Source organism: Aedes albopictus, chromosome 2, assembly GCF_035046485.1.
Source record: "Aedes albopictus strain Foshan chromosome 2, AalbF5, whole genome shotgun sequence".
In the NCBI taxonomy this organism is placed as follows: Eukaryota; Metazoa; Arthropoda; class Insecta; order Diptera; family Culicidae; genus Aedes; species Aedes albopictus.
Window position 1 is genome coordinate 329,149,663 of NC_085137.1, and position 15,806 is coordinate 329,165,468.

Here is a 15,806-nt window from a genome sequence, read left to right on the forward strand (position 1 = left end):
ACAAGGTGATGGTCTCATATGCCTACTCTTCAACATCGCTCTAAAAGACGTGATGCGACGAGCCGGGCTCAACAGCCGGGGAACGATTTTCACAAAATCCGGTCAATTTGTGTGCTTTGCGGACGACATGGACATTATTGCCAGAACATTTGGAACAGTGGCAGAGCTGTACACCCGCCTGAAACGCGAAGCAGCAAAGGTTCGGACTGGTGGTGAATGCCTCAAAAACAAAGTACATGCTGGTAGGCGGAACCGAACACGACCGGATCCGTCTGGGTAGTAGTGTTACGATAGACGGGGATACTTTCGAGGTGGTGGAGGAATTCGTCTTCCTCGGATCCTTACTAACGGCCGACAACAACGTGAGCCGTGAAATTCGGAGGCGCATCATCAGCGGAAGTCGGGCCTACTACGGGCTCCAGAAGAAACTGCGGTCAAAAAAGATTCACCCACGCACCAAATGCACCATGTACAAAACGCTAATAAGACCGGTGGTCCTCTACGGGTACGAGACATGGACCATGCTCGAGGAGGACCTGCAAGCACTCGGAGTTTTCGAGCGACGCGTGCTAAGGACGATCTTCGGCGATGTGCAGGAGAACGGTGTGTGGCGGATAAGGATGAACCACGAGTTCGGTGCAATTTATGGCAAACCCAGCATCCAGAAGGTCGCCAAAGCCGGAAGGATACGGTTGGCAGTTCCCATCAAGTGAAATTATGTTCAAAAATTGTCAGAAATTACATCTGTGGACATTGTCCAGGGATAGGGTGCGACTCAAAACTCATTGCGTGCCGCACACTCTGTTACGAGACAGCACAACAAACTAGAAGGAGACGAGTACGCGCAATCGGTTGTGTGTTGCTCGCTTGCTTTGCCGCGCGCTGGAGCTCTCCTGTCTCTCACGCTTTTTCGTATGCACTCTCTCGGTGCTTGTCTCCGTGCTTGGCACTTGGCTTGATACTACGAACGATTGGAAAAATTTCGAATCAAACGACCCATCACTTGTCAACCCTTGACAAGCTTAACAACTTTGCCGAAAACACAAACTCTTCAATTAATTTATTAATTGATTTTTTTCTGTTTGGAGACAAGCGCAGTCCCAAGCACCGTGCATTACTCCCTGCGCCGTAGAGCTAGTGCTGCGATTGTCTCTCGCACAATTCTGAAAGCTCTCACTCATACTTCTCTTGTCTCTCGGCAAAACGGGAGACGAGCACTTGCGATTGTGTGAAGCACACGCTTTTTTCGCACCGCACGGTGCATGCCGCCAATCCCTGAGGACATTTTACAATTATTTACTGTGTTACGTATACAGGAAAATAAATAACAACACACTTATTTATAATTTTGCATATTATACTCATCTACAACATCTTCTTCTTCATTTTTTATGGCGTAACATTCCAAAGGAACAAATCATGCTTCTCAGCAGTTCTATGAGCAGTTCCACAGTTTTTAACTGAGAGCTACATCTGCCAATGACCATTTTGCATGTATATATCGTGTGGCAGTCTATGTCCGAGGAAGTCAATGAAATTTCCTTTACGAAAAGTTCCTTAACCGGCCGTTAATCGAACCCAATACCCTCAGCATGGACTTGCTGAATATCCACGCAGTTTCCTCATCGACTATATCGGCCCTAACATCTAACATCTAACCTTAATCTGAGCTAGAAATAGATTCTTCAAAGTCCATACTAATAATCTTCATGTAATACAGATATATTCTGATTAAACTTCATCATCGAACCCAGTTTTCATCGTCGCATTCCTTCCCCTGTCATTAAAAGCCATTGACCATGAATTGTCTTGAAAACGTAACGGAACATTTATCTATAGAGCACGCGAATATCACGATCAACGGCAATTTCATAGGAGCGCCACCGACGGCGGCGGCGGTGACGGCGTTGACGATCACACCCCATTGCTCATCGTTTCACATTTTCTCTCAACATAGCGGAGTAGGTTCACTTGACTCCTGCTCGGGTTGGTGCCGCACTGATGCTGCACTGCTGCCTCTACGTAGATCTTCTCACTCCTATAATAGGAGTAGCAGAAAAGATCACGCGAAATGTAAGGAAGCGAGCTACCTAGTAAAACAATGACGACGATGACGATGATTATGATGGTGGAAGCATACAGTGTCTTTCAGTGTTGAAAATTTCATTTCGTCATATCTAAATTCAATCGCCTACAGCTAATTTTAGAAGCTGAACCTGAGAATATGGTATATGAAAAACTTGTGCGGCTAGACCAGTTCTGCTAGAAAGTCACGGAAAAACCGATATTTTTCGAATATTTAAGGTAAATGTCACGGACCACCTTTGAAAAATGCTAAATGATATTCACCGTGAATATCATTTGGCATTTTTCAAAGGAAGCCCGTGACATTTACGTTAAATATTTGAAAAATAGCGGTTTTTTCGTGACTTTCTAGTAGAACTGGTCTAGCCGCACAAGTTTTTCATATACCATATTCTCAGGTTCAGCTTCTAAAATTAGCTGTAGGCGATTGAATTTAGATATGACGAAATGAATTTTTCAGCACTGGTGTCTTTAGTGGAAACGAGCGAGATTGATATCTATTTTCGCGACTCAAGTTCAAAGAAATATTCAATGTCATCCATAGCCGAGTTTCTCAGCTTGGCGAAACTTGTGACAGTAGGGATGTTGGTCGTAGTTCTTATGGCGTGAATTGTGAAAAGCTTTGGCCCACAGATTCTAATCTTGCATGCTGAATTTCCATGCGCTTACCGCATCGGCTATTAGGGCCGTGTTCTTTTCTTATCTTTTTTGTGTTCTAGTAAGTACTTTAAGTTTTCTTTATAAACGATCTTATTGTTGATGATCATTTGTTCTTCTAGTTTTAACCGATTTTACCCGATTCTTTTTAGACGGGTTGCTTTTTTGCTATAACTCGACAAATTTTAAACCAATTCACATGACATTTTGTACACAGAGAGACACGGCTAGTACTATCCATGTACAAAAACATACAGTCAAAAGGTTAAAAACTGATTGAGTTACAGCAAAAATACGACCCTTGCAAAAAATAAATCGTTTCTCATAGTTTTCTCATTTTATGTTACTCTTGTTTTGCAGTCTTTAGTTTATTGTATTGAAATTGAATTTTATGTTGACTGCATTCCATTCTCCATCCACAGTGAATACATTTTTTCATTGTAAAAATTGATATTTTATAGGATAAAACTGCTGTTGAGTTCAATGAAATCGCTAACCGAATAATTCTACGCTATTCTTTCTCATTTTATGACCCTCTGGCCTTTTGTTTTGTTTGATAATCCTTGACTTATGGTATTTAGGTCTACAGATACTTTGACCATCGGGTTTGCTGGGCTTATGGCATTTCATTGAAGTCATGTTTCTGGCCTTCTGCTCTGTTTAGCTTCTGGTTTTAGGTATTTTGTTTAGCAGATTTATTAGCGTTATAGCTTTCAGGTCAAATGTTTTTTTTTCGAACGAACTTTTATTCTGGCCTGTCTTCTAGTCTGGACTTTTTCTGATTTTCTTTTTCCAATCTTCCAATCTTCACGTATACAAGATATGTTTTTGCTCTTTTCGTACACCAAAGTTTACTGAAAGACAATATGTTCACCCAAAAAAACGAATTTTCGATTAAAGGTTCGGAGAGTTAACCCGAGCAAAGGCGGATAACAAAATGATAACAAGTTCTGTTACCCCATTCGTTTGATAATTGAGTTTGTTATCATTTAGGTTGAATTAATAAGAATGGTAACTTAAACTAACTTCTCGAATACCAAAATGAAAAGAAGTTATGTTTTCATTGAGTTCAAGTTGATAACTAATTGTGTTATACAAAATTTTGCTCAACATTATATTTAGTTATCAGCACGAAAAAATACAGCTGATTGATAACTGGTTTTGTTATCAAATAGTTATCATTCAGTGCTATTTTACCGACCAAAATAGTAAAAATATACTTTACCGACATCGTCACCTATTGAAAAAAGTTTCTTATAATTTACAATCAATGTTTTCAATTATTGCGCCCAGGCGGGTCTCAAACCCTGATCGAGTGATTGTCGGTCGCAACCGATAGCCCCTATACTAACGGGACTCATTGAGAGTGAGAGTAATGAAAGGCTACGCCTTCGTACTACGTTCGATTGAAGGTGGAAATCGGAATCTATTTCTAGAATCGAACTTCATCAGACTCTCAGTTTTGGGAAAGCTTTGAAATATGCGTTTGGAAACAGATAACATATTTTGTTATCATTAAGTATTTTTATGTTATCGCTATAGGCCAAAATTATCAATAACAAAATTTGTTATCATCTGGTTGTCATCATGCGACACATCAAACTGAGTTTAATGGTGATTTAGATGCTCAAGATGGTGGCTATTTAATTGAGTTTTAAATTTGAAATGAGGAAGATGTCTGGAGATCAAACATGGCGATCAGAATTTCCAAGATGGTGGTCTGAAATCCAAGATGGCAGCTAAAATTTCAAGATGGTGGCTGTTTAATGGAGTGCTGGGCTCCAAAACCATGCCACATGTGTATATTCAGTATGGGGAAGATGTCTGGAGACCAAAAATAGTGACCAGAATCTTCAAAATGGCGGTCCAAAATTCAAGATAGCAGCTCAAAATTCAATATGGCAGCTGTTTAATGCAGTTCTAGGCTCCAAAACACGGAAAAAATCCATTCCCAAGACCATGAATATGACTCATAGATTCCCGATATTTTTATGATTTTATGTTATAAATATACACCATGATTAAATTTTATGATTTTATGATTGATTTCACCATAACGCTATGCACCCGTTATTGTTTTGGCTTTCGACGACCAAAAATGGAAAATATAATCATGGAGCTATGATTAAATATGCTGGGATCATGAGTAGCATTCATGAAGCCAAGAATAATTTTCATAAACCTGGATGCAAATCCTGATGCTTTACCACCAGATTCATAAAATCATGGTTGAGGGAGATGAAGCCATGCATAGAATTCATGGAATTAAGAATTACTTTTATGACTCCGTCGTCATCGGACCTCAATGCTTCTCAGTCCAATTCATAAAATCATGGTTGAGGGAGATGAAGGCATGCATAGAATTCATGGAAATAAGAATTACTTTTATGATTCCGTCGTCGTCGGACCTCAATGCTTCTCATTCAAATTCATAAAATCATGATTGCGGGAGTTGAAGTCATGCATAGAATTCATGGAATTAAGAATTACTTTTATGACTCCGTCGTCGTCGGACCTCAATGCTTCTCAGTCAAATTCATAAAATCATGATTGCGGGAGATGAAGCCATGCATAAAATTCATGGAAATAAGAATTACTTTTATGATTCCGTCGTCGTCGGACCTCAATGCTTCTCAGTCAAATTCATAAAATCATGGTTGAGGGAGATGAAGCCATGCATAGAATTCATGGAATTAAGAATTACTTTTATGATTCCGTCGTCGTCGGACCTCAATGCTTCTCAGTCAAATTCACAAAATCATGATTGCGGGAGATGAAGCCATGCATTGAATTCATGGAATTAAGAATTACTTTTATGATTCCGTCGTCGACGATCCTAAATGCTTTTGTTTAGATTAATAAAACGATGCAAGCTAAAATCATAAGAAAATAAAATACGTGATATCAGAGCCCATTTCTATGATTTTGGGACCTATCCATCATCCTTTTTTCTATGAGCAAGCAGCACTTTTAGTTAGCCTCTTGTTAGTGAAGATATGTCATGTTCAAATATTGATTGATTGATTAATTTGTCTTTATTTAAGAGACTTTCAGCCCTTGGCTGGTTCGTCTCTACAAGGATGTTCAAATATAAAAGAGAACAACAATGATCGAACTCACCGGATAATCATATTTAGCTGGTTTACTATTTTTGTCTTTGGCTGCTACATCCAACAGGCTAAGGATGCCCTCCAAACTATATCGATTGTTTACTAGTTCACACCACTTGCTGAGTCTCCGAAGTCGTCGATCGAAAGATAAACCGGAAAAATAGAGAGAATTACCGAAAATTAGCACGCGCGATTCCCACTTTGCTTCACCCTTCGTACATAAACTCGGAACGACGACGGATGGCACAACGAAAACGCGAACTGGGCACTGTTTACTTTTTAGTCAATCAACTCTCAACAAACTGCCGAATCTTATGGGCACACTGTTATGATGTTCCATTTCCTGATATATGCACATTTATTACTCTAACCAAATAAAAACTTTGCAAAAATAACTGGTTCAACTTTTTCCACATGTCTGTGCTGGACGACCGCGCGATTTATATAATTGCATATGGCAGATAAGTGTAACGCTAGGAAGCGACCTCTCCTCTTCTTGGCGTAACGTCCTCACTGGGACAAAGCCTGCTTCTCAGCTTAGTGTTCTATGAGCACTTCCACAGTTATTAACTGAGAGCTTCCTCTGCCAATGACCATTTTGCATGTGTATAACGTGTGGCAGGCACGAAGATACTCTATGCCCAAGGAAGTCAAGGATATTTCCTTTACGAAAAGATCCTGGACCGACCGGGAATCGAACCCGTCACCCTCAGCATGGTCATGCTGAATACCCGTGCGTTTACCGCCTCAGCTATATGGGCCCGAAGGAAGCGACCATGAATATAATTTATGAAAATGCTTGTTTCTATTCATAATTCTGGTCGACTCATTCATGAGATTATGAATCACAACCATGATATTATGAATTGGCAGACATCATAAGAACATGATTTTTTATTCATGATGAGGGGAATGGATTTTTTCCGTGAACCTTGGTATATTTGATATGAGAAAGTCGTATCACAGAGAACAGACATCCAAGTCCAATCTGAGTTTTGTGTAAGGAATATTTCATCAGCAACATAAGTGGCAATAGCGTGGCGCTGCAATCGGTTAATTTCCCATACTAATTGAATTCACCACTTGAAATGTTTGAATTCACCACTGACTGTGGCAATATGGTGTTTGGTGGCGTTAGTGTTGTCACCGTGTATTGGTTTGCAACCTTACTCAAGTGAAGATTCAAATCCTTACACAAATTTCTGAATGAAATTTGTTCTAGCCTGGAGGTCTTTTTTTTTATCTGTATTAACGAGATTTTTAGCCCTTGGCTAGTTCATCTCGGGACCCACGCTTTACTTCCCTTCCGAAGGAAGAACTCACATTTGGTGAGTTTGTTGGGAGTGGGATTCGATCCCAGGTCCTCGGTGTGATAGTCAAGTGTTCTAACCATCACACCAGGTCCGCTCCAGCCTGGATGTCTGTGGTCGTATGGAGTCAAAAAATGGCGACCTGAATTTCCAAGATGGTGACTAAAAAATCAAGATGGCGACTAAAAATTTAAGATGGTGACTGTTGAATGAAGTTTTAGGCTCCAAAACCTTGCCTTTTGGGTACATTTGGTATGGAGAAGATGTCTGGAGACAAAAAAATATTAACAATGTGTACTAAAGCTTTACGAAAAAACTGTATGTATATTTACTAGTCTACGTTGGTTGACGAAACTGAATAAATGAAAAAATAAATAATGACGACCAGAGTATCCAATATGGTGGTCTAAAATCTAACATGGCGGCTCCAAATTCAAGATGACGGCTGTTTAATGGTGTTTCAGGCTCCAAAAACTAGCTATATGGGTATATTTGATATGGATTGCAGGAATCGTAAAGTGGCGACCAGATTATCCAAGATGACGACTGAAAATTCAAGATGGCAGCTGATTAATGAAATTTTATGCTCCAAAACCTTGCACTTTGAGTGTATTTGGTACGGGGAAGATGTCTGGAGACCAAAGATGGCGACCATAATATCCAATATCGATGATGGCGGCTCCAAATTCAGGATGGCAGCTGTTTAATGGAGTTTAAGGCTCCAAAACCATGCAATGTGCGTATGTTTGGTACAGGGAAGATGTATGGTGACCAAAAATTTCGACCAAAATATCCGAAATGGTGGTTTAAAATTCAAGATGGCAGCTGCTTAATGGAGTTTTAGGCCCTAAAACCATGCGATGCGGGTTTATTTGGAATGAGGAAAATGTCTGGAGCAGAGCTTTCCACATTACAGGGTTGTATACAAACAAAATCGGAACCTACTCGTTTATTTTTGAATCACAAGATATAGGAACAAGTTTGTTAACTCAAGAAAATATTATATTTTTGAAACTATTTTTCAAGCTTCCTAACCTTATAGAATTCTTTGAGATAGTAAAATAAACGAGGGACCAAGTTTTTTCGTGTACGAAATACAGAGTATGTGGCAGCTTTGGTCTGGAGTCCCAAAACAGCGACTAGAATATCCAAGATGGTGGCCTAAAATTCAAGATAGCGGCTTTTTAATCGAATTTCATCTCTCAATTTGTCAATTAGCAACGTTTCGTGCCTTCTAATTACAAGTTTTTCCAGTATATTTCAGACATACCAGCGTATCCGGTATATGATAATATGTATCATTGTACCCTGTTTGCAATGCACTTGCGGAGTAGGTCGTTAAAGCGTGCGACCGTACTGAGCTGTTGACGCATACTGAATTAAACGCCAGCAAAACAAACTGCTTGGTGGCAAGGTATGCAGAGTGCGAGAGTAAGTCTCGGCTTCATAAACAATTCGCTCTCTCTTGTAGTTAGTGAGAACAAATGCGAGTGTGTTGTGGATTAGCATCTAAGCCGAAAGAGAGATGGGTTTGTGAAAAATGAGTGTTCACGGTGCAGTTTCGGAGCCAGTATGGCTTTCTTTTCTGCAGAATTGTTACTTTTTTGTGGCTTAGTTGGTTGAAGCGCCGGCCTAGCGAATACGGAGTGGTCGGTTCGTATCCCACCAGATTGCGTTTTTTTTCACAAATTTTATCTCTCAGTTTGTCAATTAGTAAAATTTCATGCCTTCTAATTATTTACAAGCTTTTCCAGCATGCAATATGGGTATACATGGTTTGGGGAAGATGTCTGGAGTCTAAAAATGGCGACCAGATTTTCCAAGTTTGTATAGTTAATCCAAAATGGTGGCTCAAAGTTCAAGATGGCGGCTTTTTTTAAGAGTTCAAGGCTCAATCATCAATATGATGATATTTTATGATGATATTGTTCTACCATCTATTGTAGCAAGGCAGCTGCCTATAGCACTGGAATAATCTGAAAAGCGATTTGATCAAGATGGTGCTGTTGTTAGTGGTCAGTCATTCTCCTGTATGAAGGGCCAAAAAGGGTTGTGCGGACCCGCAAGCAGAGACATATGCGCGAAACCCGCGTCAGTGGAAAAGAATCTCCTTCCAGAAGAAAGTTCTCACGAACAACTGCAAAATCAAGCCCTCAATTGACAGAATACTCCCAATAGATGGGGTCGGAGAGCCCGCTCTCAATCCACGAAATGTTAACAACAAGGAGGAGGCAGTTCCAAGCTCCTGTCCAAATCGTTTCAATCGGGTGCCCTTTCCCAATATATGATGAGATTTGTATATGTAATGTATGTCAGTGTGTGTTGTGTATGTTTTGTTATACATTTGTTTGAAAAACAATCATAAACATGATTAATAAGCATTTATAAACAAATCATTTACCTGATTACTCCTGAAATACAATGTGGATTACCAACAAAACATTAAAAAAAAGAACATCAAATCTCGATCCTGGAATGTCTGCTCACCACTGATCGGTCATTTAAGGTATGAAAACATGAACAAGATCGAAATTTGATGTAGTGGTAGATCTTACGCCGCAACGCACCATTCTAAGGTGATCTACCCACATTACGGGGCTTCAAGGCTCAATCATCAATATCCAGATAAACGATATGATTTATGGTGCCAAGAAATGGATATTCATGATTCTACACTTATCTTTCTGGGTGATTCCAGGAGTGTACTAGAGGGGTTTCAGGGAGTTTTTGGGGATTTAGAAGGCTTACATGGGCAATCAAAGTTTTTACGAGGGGGGGTTCCGGGGTGCTCCACGAGGTATCCGGAGAGTTCCTTCACAGCAAAATTTCAAAACGTGGAGCATTTCTACGAGTAGTTGCATGATGATGATATCCCTGGTATCAGACTCCTACTCTGTCAGGATTCCCAAGTAGAGGAAAAAAACGCTCAATCATAGCTTGTTTGGATTCGGAGATCAAATATTGGTTTGATTGAGATAAGAGATAAAAGTACTAAAAATAATATCAGAAATTTACTCTACTGCGTTTAAATGTCAACTTTTGCTATCAGTCGGGTACTCGGATAGTACCGTAATCCGGGGTCAAATTGATCACTTTAAAACAACTTTTGCGGATAACATCAGTGCCAATTCAAATATTGCCAAAAGAATGTCTGTAAAACCAGTACCCTGTGGATCTCCATGGAACCATATGACGGAATTTTGTTCAACTAATTTAAACTTTATGTTAAATAACTCCAAATATCAAAAAATTGGAAATGCCACTTTGGGGCGAAATTGATCAGTACACAATTAAGCATCGGTTGAGAAGGAAAATTTCCTTCTCCGCTTCATTTTGCTCTTCTAAAACCGAATAACGCGTTTGAAATCTTACAACTAGTGAATTTATTACTTTAAATGCAAAATCATATTTTGAAATTTCCCCTTAAACGCCTAGAGGTAGGCAATTTAATTTGAAATAAGTGATTTTTATCGCAATAAATTACTATTTCATCATAAAATGAACTTTTTTATAACAATTTCATGTTCTGATTAGCTACATAACTTCCTAACCAAGGTTCCACAAAAATGTTAAAACAGTGAATTTACGGGAAGTCCTATAAGGAATCGATTGTTTAGTGGCAATGATTTCAGCTAAATGAGAAATACATTTCAAATTTCTTAAAAAATAAGGCAAAACTAACTTTTTTTCCTAAAAAATGAAAGTCTACACTCATCTCTAGACAGCTACGAACCAGATGACGTAAAAAGTTTAAGATCATTACGACGCTTAAGAGTCCCTACTAGGAACTTCCTAGTATGGAATTACAATGTAGTACCCGAATGATCAATTTCACCCCGCTGATCAATTTGACCCCGGTTTACGGTACTTTTACCTTTTATCTCAATCAAAGCTATATCATGTTACGATCGTCAGTATTTGAACTCTACCCGGGTTGTAATTAAATTATGAAGATAATAATAGACTCAAACAGATATGTATAGCTACTTATACACTGTGGTGCATAATTGATCGGACAAACGTCGATTTTCATACAAAGTACGAAATGTTCTCGTTCACAGGTTTGAGTGTGGCAAGGCGTTCAAAATGTGCAAAAGTGATCGGACAGCGGTACCCCTTTGATTTACACGCGTGCCGCTATCCGATCACTTCTGCACATTTTGAACACCTTACCACGGCCAAACCTGTGAACGAAAACATTTTGACGTAGTGTTGTGGAGTTTCGACCTAAGCAGAAGAAATGGCTTACAGTCGTCTCGGCTAGCACAAAATCAAACGCCAACTAATGATCAGATTACGGTTTCATAACCAAGCCATGTATTCAATCAGATTCCTGCACTGACCCTATTCTGCCTAACTGGTTTCTTTCTTAATACTAAAACATTGTTTTGCTTAACTTGCTACTCACGGACCGGCTGATGCTGACATGGGCCATTCCCGACGATCGGACGGCTCTTAGTTTGGACGACGACGAGATCGCATCTCGCTACGCTGCACACCGGCTTTTCCGGACGCGTCAGGTGGTGGCCACTCAATCTTGGCGAGTGTTTACTTGTCGGCAGCTTACCCGTCGGAGTACTGTCTGCGAAAGTCCAAAAGACAAAAGAAAAGGCCCTGCGGAAATCCGCCCGTGTTAACCCCAGATCGTTTTGTTGCAGCAATTAGACTTACTTTCTATGAAAGGCCTTTTCTCGAGACGGTTCAGTTGAAGCGATGCGTTTGGCACCGCGCACGGATAACAGGGTGATCCGATCGATTCCGTTGAGTGACCAAGAGCCGGAGCGTTCTAAGGATTATCGAAGCATGATTATAAACTCGTATGTCGGCTTCTTGCACTTCTACTCACCCTACGGATACGTGCAGGCCAAGGAATCAGCGCTTCGAAACGATGTGGGTTGCCAGTTCGCCAGTGGGTGCAGATCGTCCTATCCTTATTCAGGTCGCTGCCCGGACACCCGTTTTCCTCTGTGAATTCGCGGTGTGTGTGGCTCGGTCCGGACTCGCTGACTACGCCGTCGTGTGCGGTCAATCTCGCCGACCCCGATCCTCTAACCGGATGATGGCTGACACGTTCCTCCTGTGTTGTCAAATGTGGGGTTAGACCTTTTTGCATAGGGCTTTTCGGGAACTTCTTACCTTCGGACACTTTTATTCGCGTTCGCACCGCAGGAAAAACTCAGTGCGAGCTTGCCGAACTGTGCAGCAGCTTGCCGGATCTTGTACAAGATTTGTAGGGCGTGATGTTTCCAGACCGATAGTGCGATCTGTTTCTGGAGAAAAATCGTGGGTGGCACAAGCGATTAGATTTCCGTTATCATCCGGAATTTTGGTCACTCTTACCTCCTGTGTTGGGCACTGCTCCTGCCCAAGCTCCGGGATTGAACTCGTTCAAATATTACGTAACGCTAAGGGGGGAGGGAGGGGGTCTAGCTCTGTGTTACGCTTCATACAAAATTTCGGAACTCTCCATACAAAACTTGTTACGTGGGGGAGGGAGGGGGTCTAAAATTGTCAAATTTCGTGTTACGTAATATTTGAATGAGCCCATTCGGTGTCAATTCACCCCGTGGTTGATATTACGGAGCGATTTCCTCCACTTTCTTTCGGACCGCGTTTTTGCCGCAGCTCACACCGATCCGTCTGCCTTTTCTGTCGAGTTTCGATGACGACGTTGTCGTTGGCGGATGTGGATTTGTCACTTTGGCAGTGCAAGAAAATCAGCAATTCTTGCTTGTGTTTCAAGCAAGTAGCCCATGTCAGGGGGTCGCAGGATGGTGGCTCGTGTGCACTGTTATTTCGGCTTAGTAACTAAATGTGTTATGGCTTGTTTCTTTATGGCTAAACGGGCTATTATCACATCATAATCTGAATTTACATTTTAACGTAACACAACCTTACCACAGGCGCAGAGTTTTTTGTGAGCGCTGATAGGCAGCTCACAAAAAACTCTTAGACTCACTTCTACAAGAAGTCGCATCGAGACTGGAGCAGATCTGAGGGTTATCACTTAAGCAGACCTTAAAGTGTCGATAACTACAGCCAAACTAACAAACGCGAACCTTGTTGTTCGCCAGATCCAGAAGCTCAAACATAATCAAAACAAACATAACAGCAGCGAGTCCTGCCAAAGGTGATCTGAACGCTCACAAATGAGCAAATGTCTCTGCGCTAGTTCTTGTCCCATCTTCTGTGCTATGCCGTTCCTGTGGCAAAACACTCAATATGATCTATTCTAGTTTTAAGAGCTACAATAAAACTAAAGATCAAAACATGTAACGAAAATTACGGCTAGTGTTGGCTAACATATGAACGTCTACAGTGGATGTTGTCAGTCACGATTGAGTAAAGGTCGGATTTGGTCGTCCTGAATCACTACGAGCCCAGAAAGGAGGTTTTACCGCGCCCCCCGGTCGCGTTGCTTTTATGGAGGTTTTTCGTAGTGACCCCCATGCAACCGACTACCACTTAGTTCAAGACCTGTGCCTAGAAGTTTGTCAATGTCACTCGGTGGGATTCTCCACAGCAGTTTTGGTGCCCGATCGGATGATCGGCGGCGTTTCCGCGAAGCTGCAGGTCCTTCAACTCCGTGGTCGACTACCAAGGGTCCCTCACTGTCTGGCGGGTCGTTGTGTTTGAGGTTTAGACCGTGTGCGACAGATGATTCGGAGTCCCAATCTCCCTCGCCGGCTGTGTCCGCCTACCTTCGCTGTGCCGACACTTCTGTTGGTATTTGGGGCCATCCTCCAACTTTCAGGGTTCCAATCTCCCGAGCCCTCCGTAGGCTTCATGCAGTCGCTGTTTATGGCATTTGGAGCCTCCCTACTCGCTGACTTGCTTTCAGGGTCCCAATCTCCCGAACCTGCCGTAGGTTGTGGTCTTATCGCGTTGTCTCAATTTCCGGTATTTGGAGCCTCCCTACTCACTGGATAGTTTTTCGGGGTCCCAATCTCCCTCGCCCTCCGTAGGCGCTGCTACGTACTCCTCCTCTCCCAGTACTCCCAGGTGCGATTCCGCCCGATAGTGGCCGTAAGCTTCAAGCCGCGTCGAACCGATTGTTGGTCGTCGATCTCCGACTCTCCACTCCTCCTATCCAGAAGCCAGCTGGTGTACTGCAGAGATCCCTGCTCCCCGTTTCCAAAGACGCAGGGTGCGATTTCTCACGATCGCGAACGGCGCGCGGTACACTTCTTGGCGCGATAGAAGTGTTGATGTACCGCTGATTCTCGCTGCTGATGAACCGTTGTCTTGACCGCATAGCGTGTTTTTACTTCTTGCGAAGTTGGTAGTCGACAAACGAATTTGCGTACATAGCTGTATAATGGTCAAGGTGGAGAGGTAGTTTATGAAAAGTTTTTGCTCATCACACCTGACTGTGGATGCTCGACCTGGTTTGGGAGCTCGACTGGGATCTAATCCGAGATTGCCTAGGCTCCGTTGTCTGATGAGTGCCGCTGAACGACGAACGAGACTCCACTGCAGAGATGATTCTTGTGCGGCGCAGCACCGTCAGGGTCCTCCGTGTTTCCGGAGCGCGTTGTTTTTCTTCTTCACTGCGTTCCTTCTGCTACCCTTGGGCGTTGTCTGGTTTCTCGCTCTGCACCATGGAATCTTGACCGCTTCGCGTATTTTGGTGATTCTCCGAAGATAATTCGTAGTTGACAGCTGTTGTTGCTTACATAGCTTGTGGAATTACTTCGTTAGTCTGGCTTTATGTCCTTGGCATGATACTGTCCTCGCTTGCCATCCTTCACGTCCTCCAGCACGTAGAGATTACTTCCCAGGATCTTCACCACCGTCGCCGGAGCGAATTTGGAGTCGAGTTTGCGGTTGATGTGATCCACCTTGGAAGACTGCGTGAAGGTTCTACGCCAGACGAGATCACCAACCTTGAAAACGATGTCGCGTGTCCGCAGATTGTATCGCTGCTTCGTCTTTTCGTGGTTGTTCTTTATGCGCTGGATGATGAACTGGTGGATGCGACGAATTGCCGATAGCCGTACGTCCTGCGCCACTTTCGGATCGTCGGGCGTGTTCAACTCCTGCTGAGTATACAGATCAGTGTGCAGTATCAGCTCCCTACCGAAGTTCGCATAGTGCGGGCTGACACCGGTCGCCTCGTGCTTCGCTCCGTTGATGGCTGCTACGATCGCTTGCAGGTTTTCGTCCCAGCCTCGGTGATCTTCATCCAACAGGGCTCGTATGCAGGTGATGAGGACTCTGTTCACTCTCTCGGCATTGTTCACCATCGGACAGTAGAACGCAGTCTTCATGTGAATGATGTTGTGTTTAGCGATCAACGCTTTGAAGGCAGCCGACAGAAACTGCTTCCCGTTGTCCGAGAGAATGATCCGTGGTCGAGAGTAGCGTAGGAAGACTTGCTGTTCTAGGAATTCCACCATTTTGACGGAGTCCGCAGATCTCATCGGATGAACGACAACGTATTTCGTCACCCAGTCCACTACGACGAGCATCACTGTGTTTCCGGCACGAGAGCGAGTGAAAGGACCTACGAAGTCGACCGACACCAATTCCCAAGGTACACGGGCAGGTTTGGGACCACCCATGTTCGGCATCATTGTTCTGTTCGGCGCTTTGCTGGCTTTGCATGTCTCGCATCCCCTCACGTACCGTGCGACGTCCTCCA

General features: G+C 42.6%; 1 protein-coding gene across 1 annotated transcript; it reads right to left on the minus strand.

The window, feature by feature from the left end:
- Nucleotides 1-11,729: 11,729 nt before the first annotated feature.
- On the minus strand, nt 11,730-12,504 carry LOC134287196 (uncharacterized). The gene is made up of 2 exons (XM_062848866.1): nt 12,009-12,504; nt 11,730-11,948 (listed from the first exon to the last, which is right to left on the minus strand). Exons 1-2 carry the CDS (start codon nt 12,273-12,275, stop codon nt 11,796-11,798), a joined length of 420 nt encoding a protein of 139 aa, XP_062704850.1. The 5' UTR covers nt 12,276-12,504; the 3' UTR covers nt 11,730-11,795.
- Between the last annotated feature and the right edge of the window lie 3,302 nt (nt 12,505-15,806).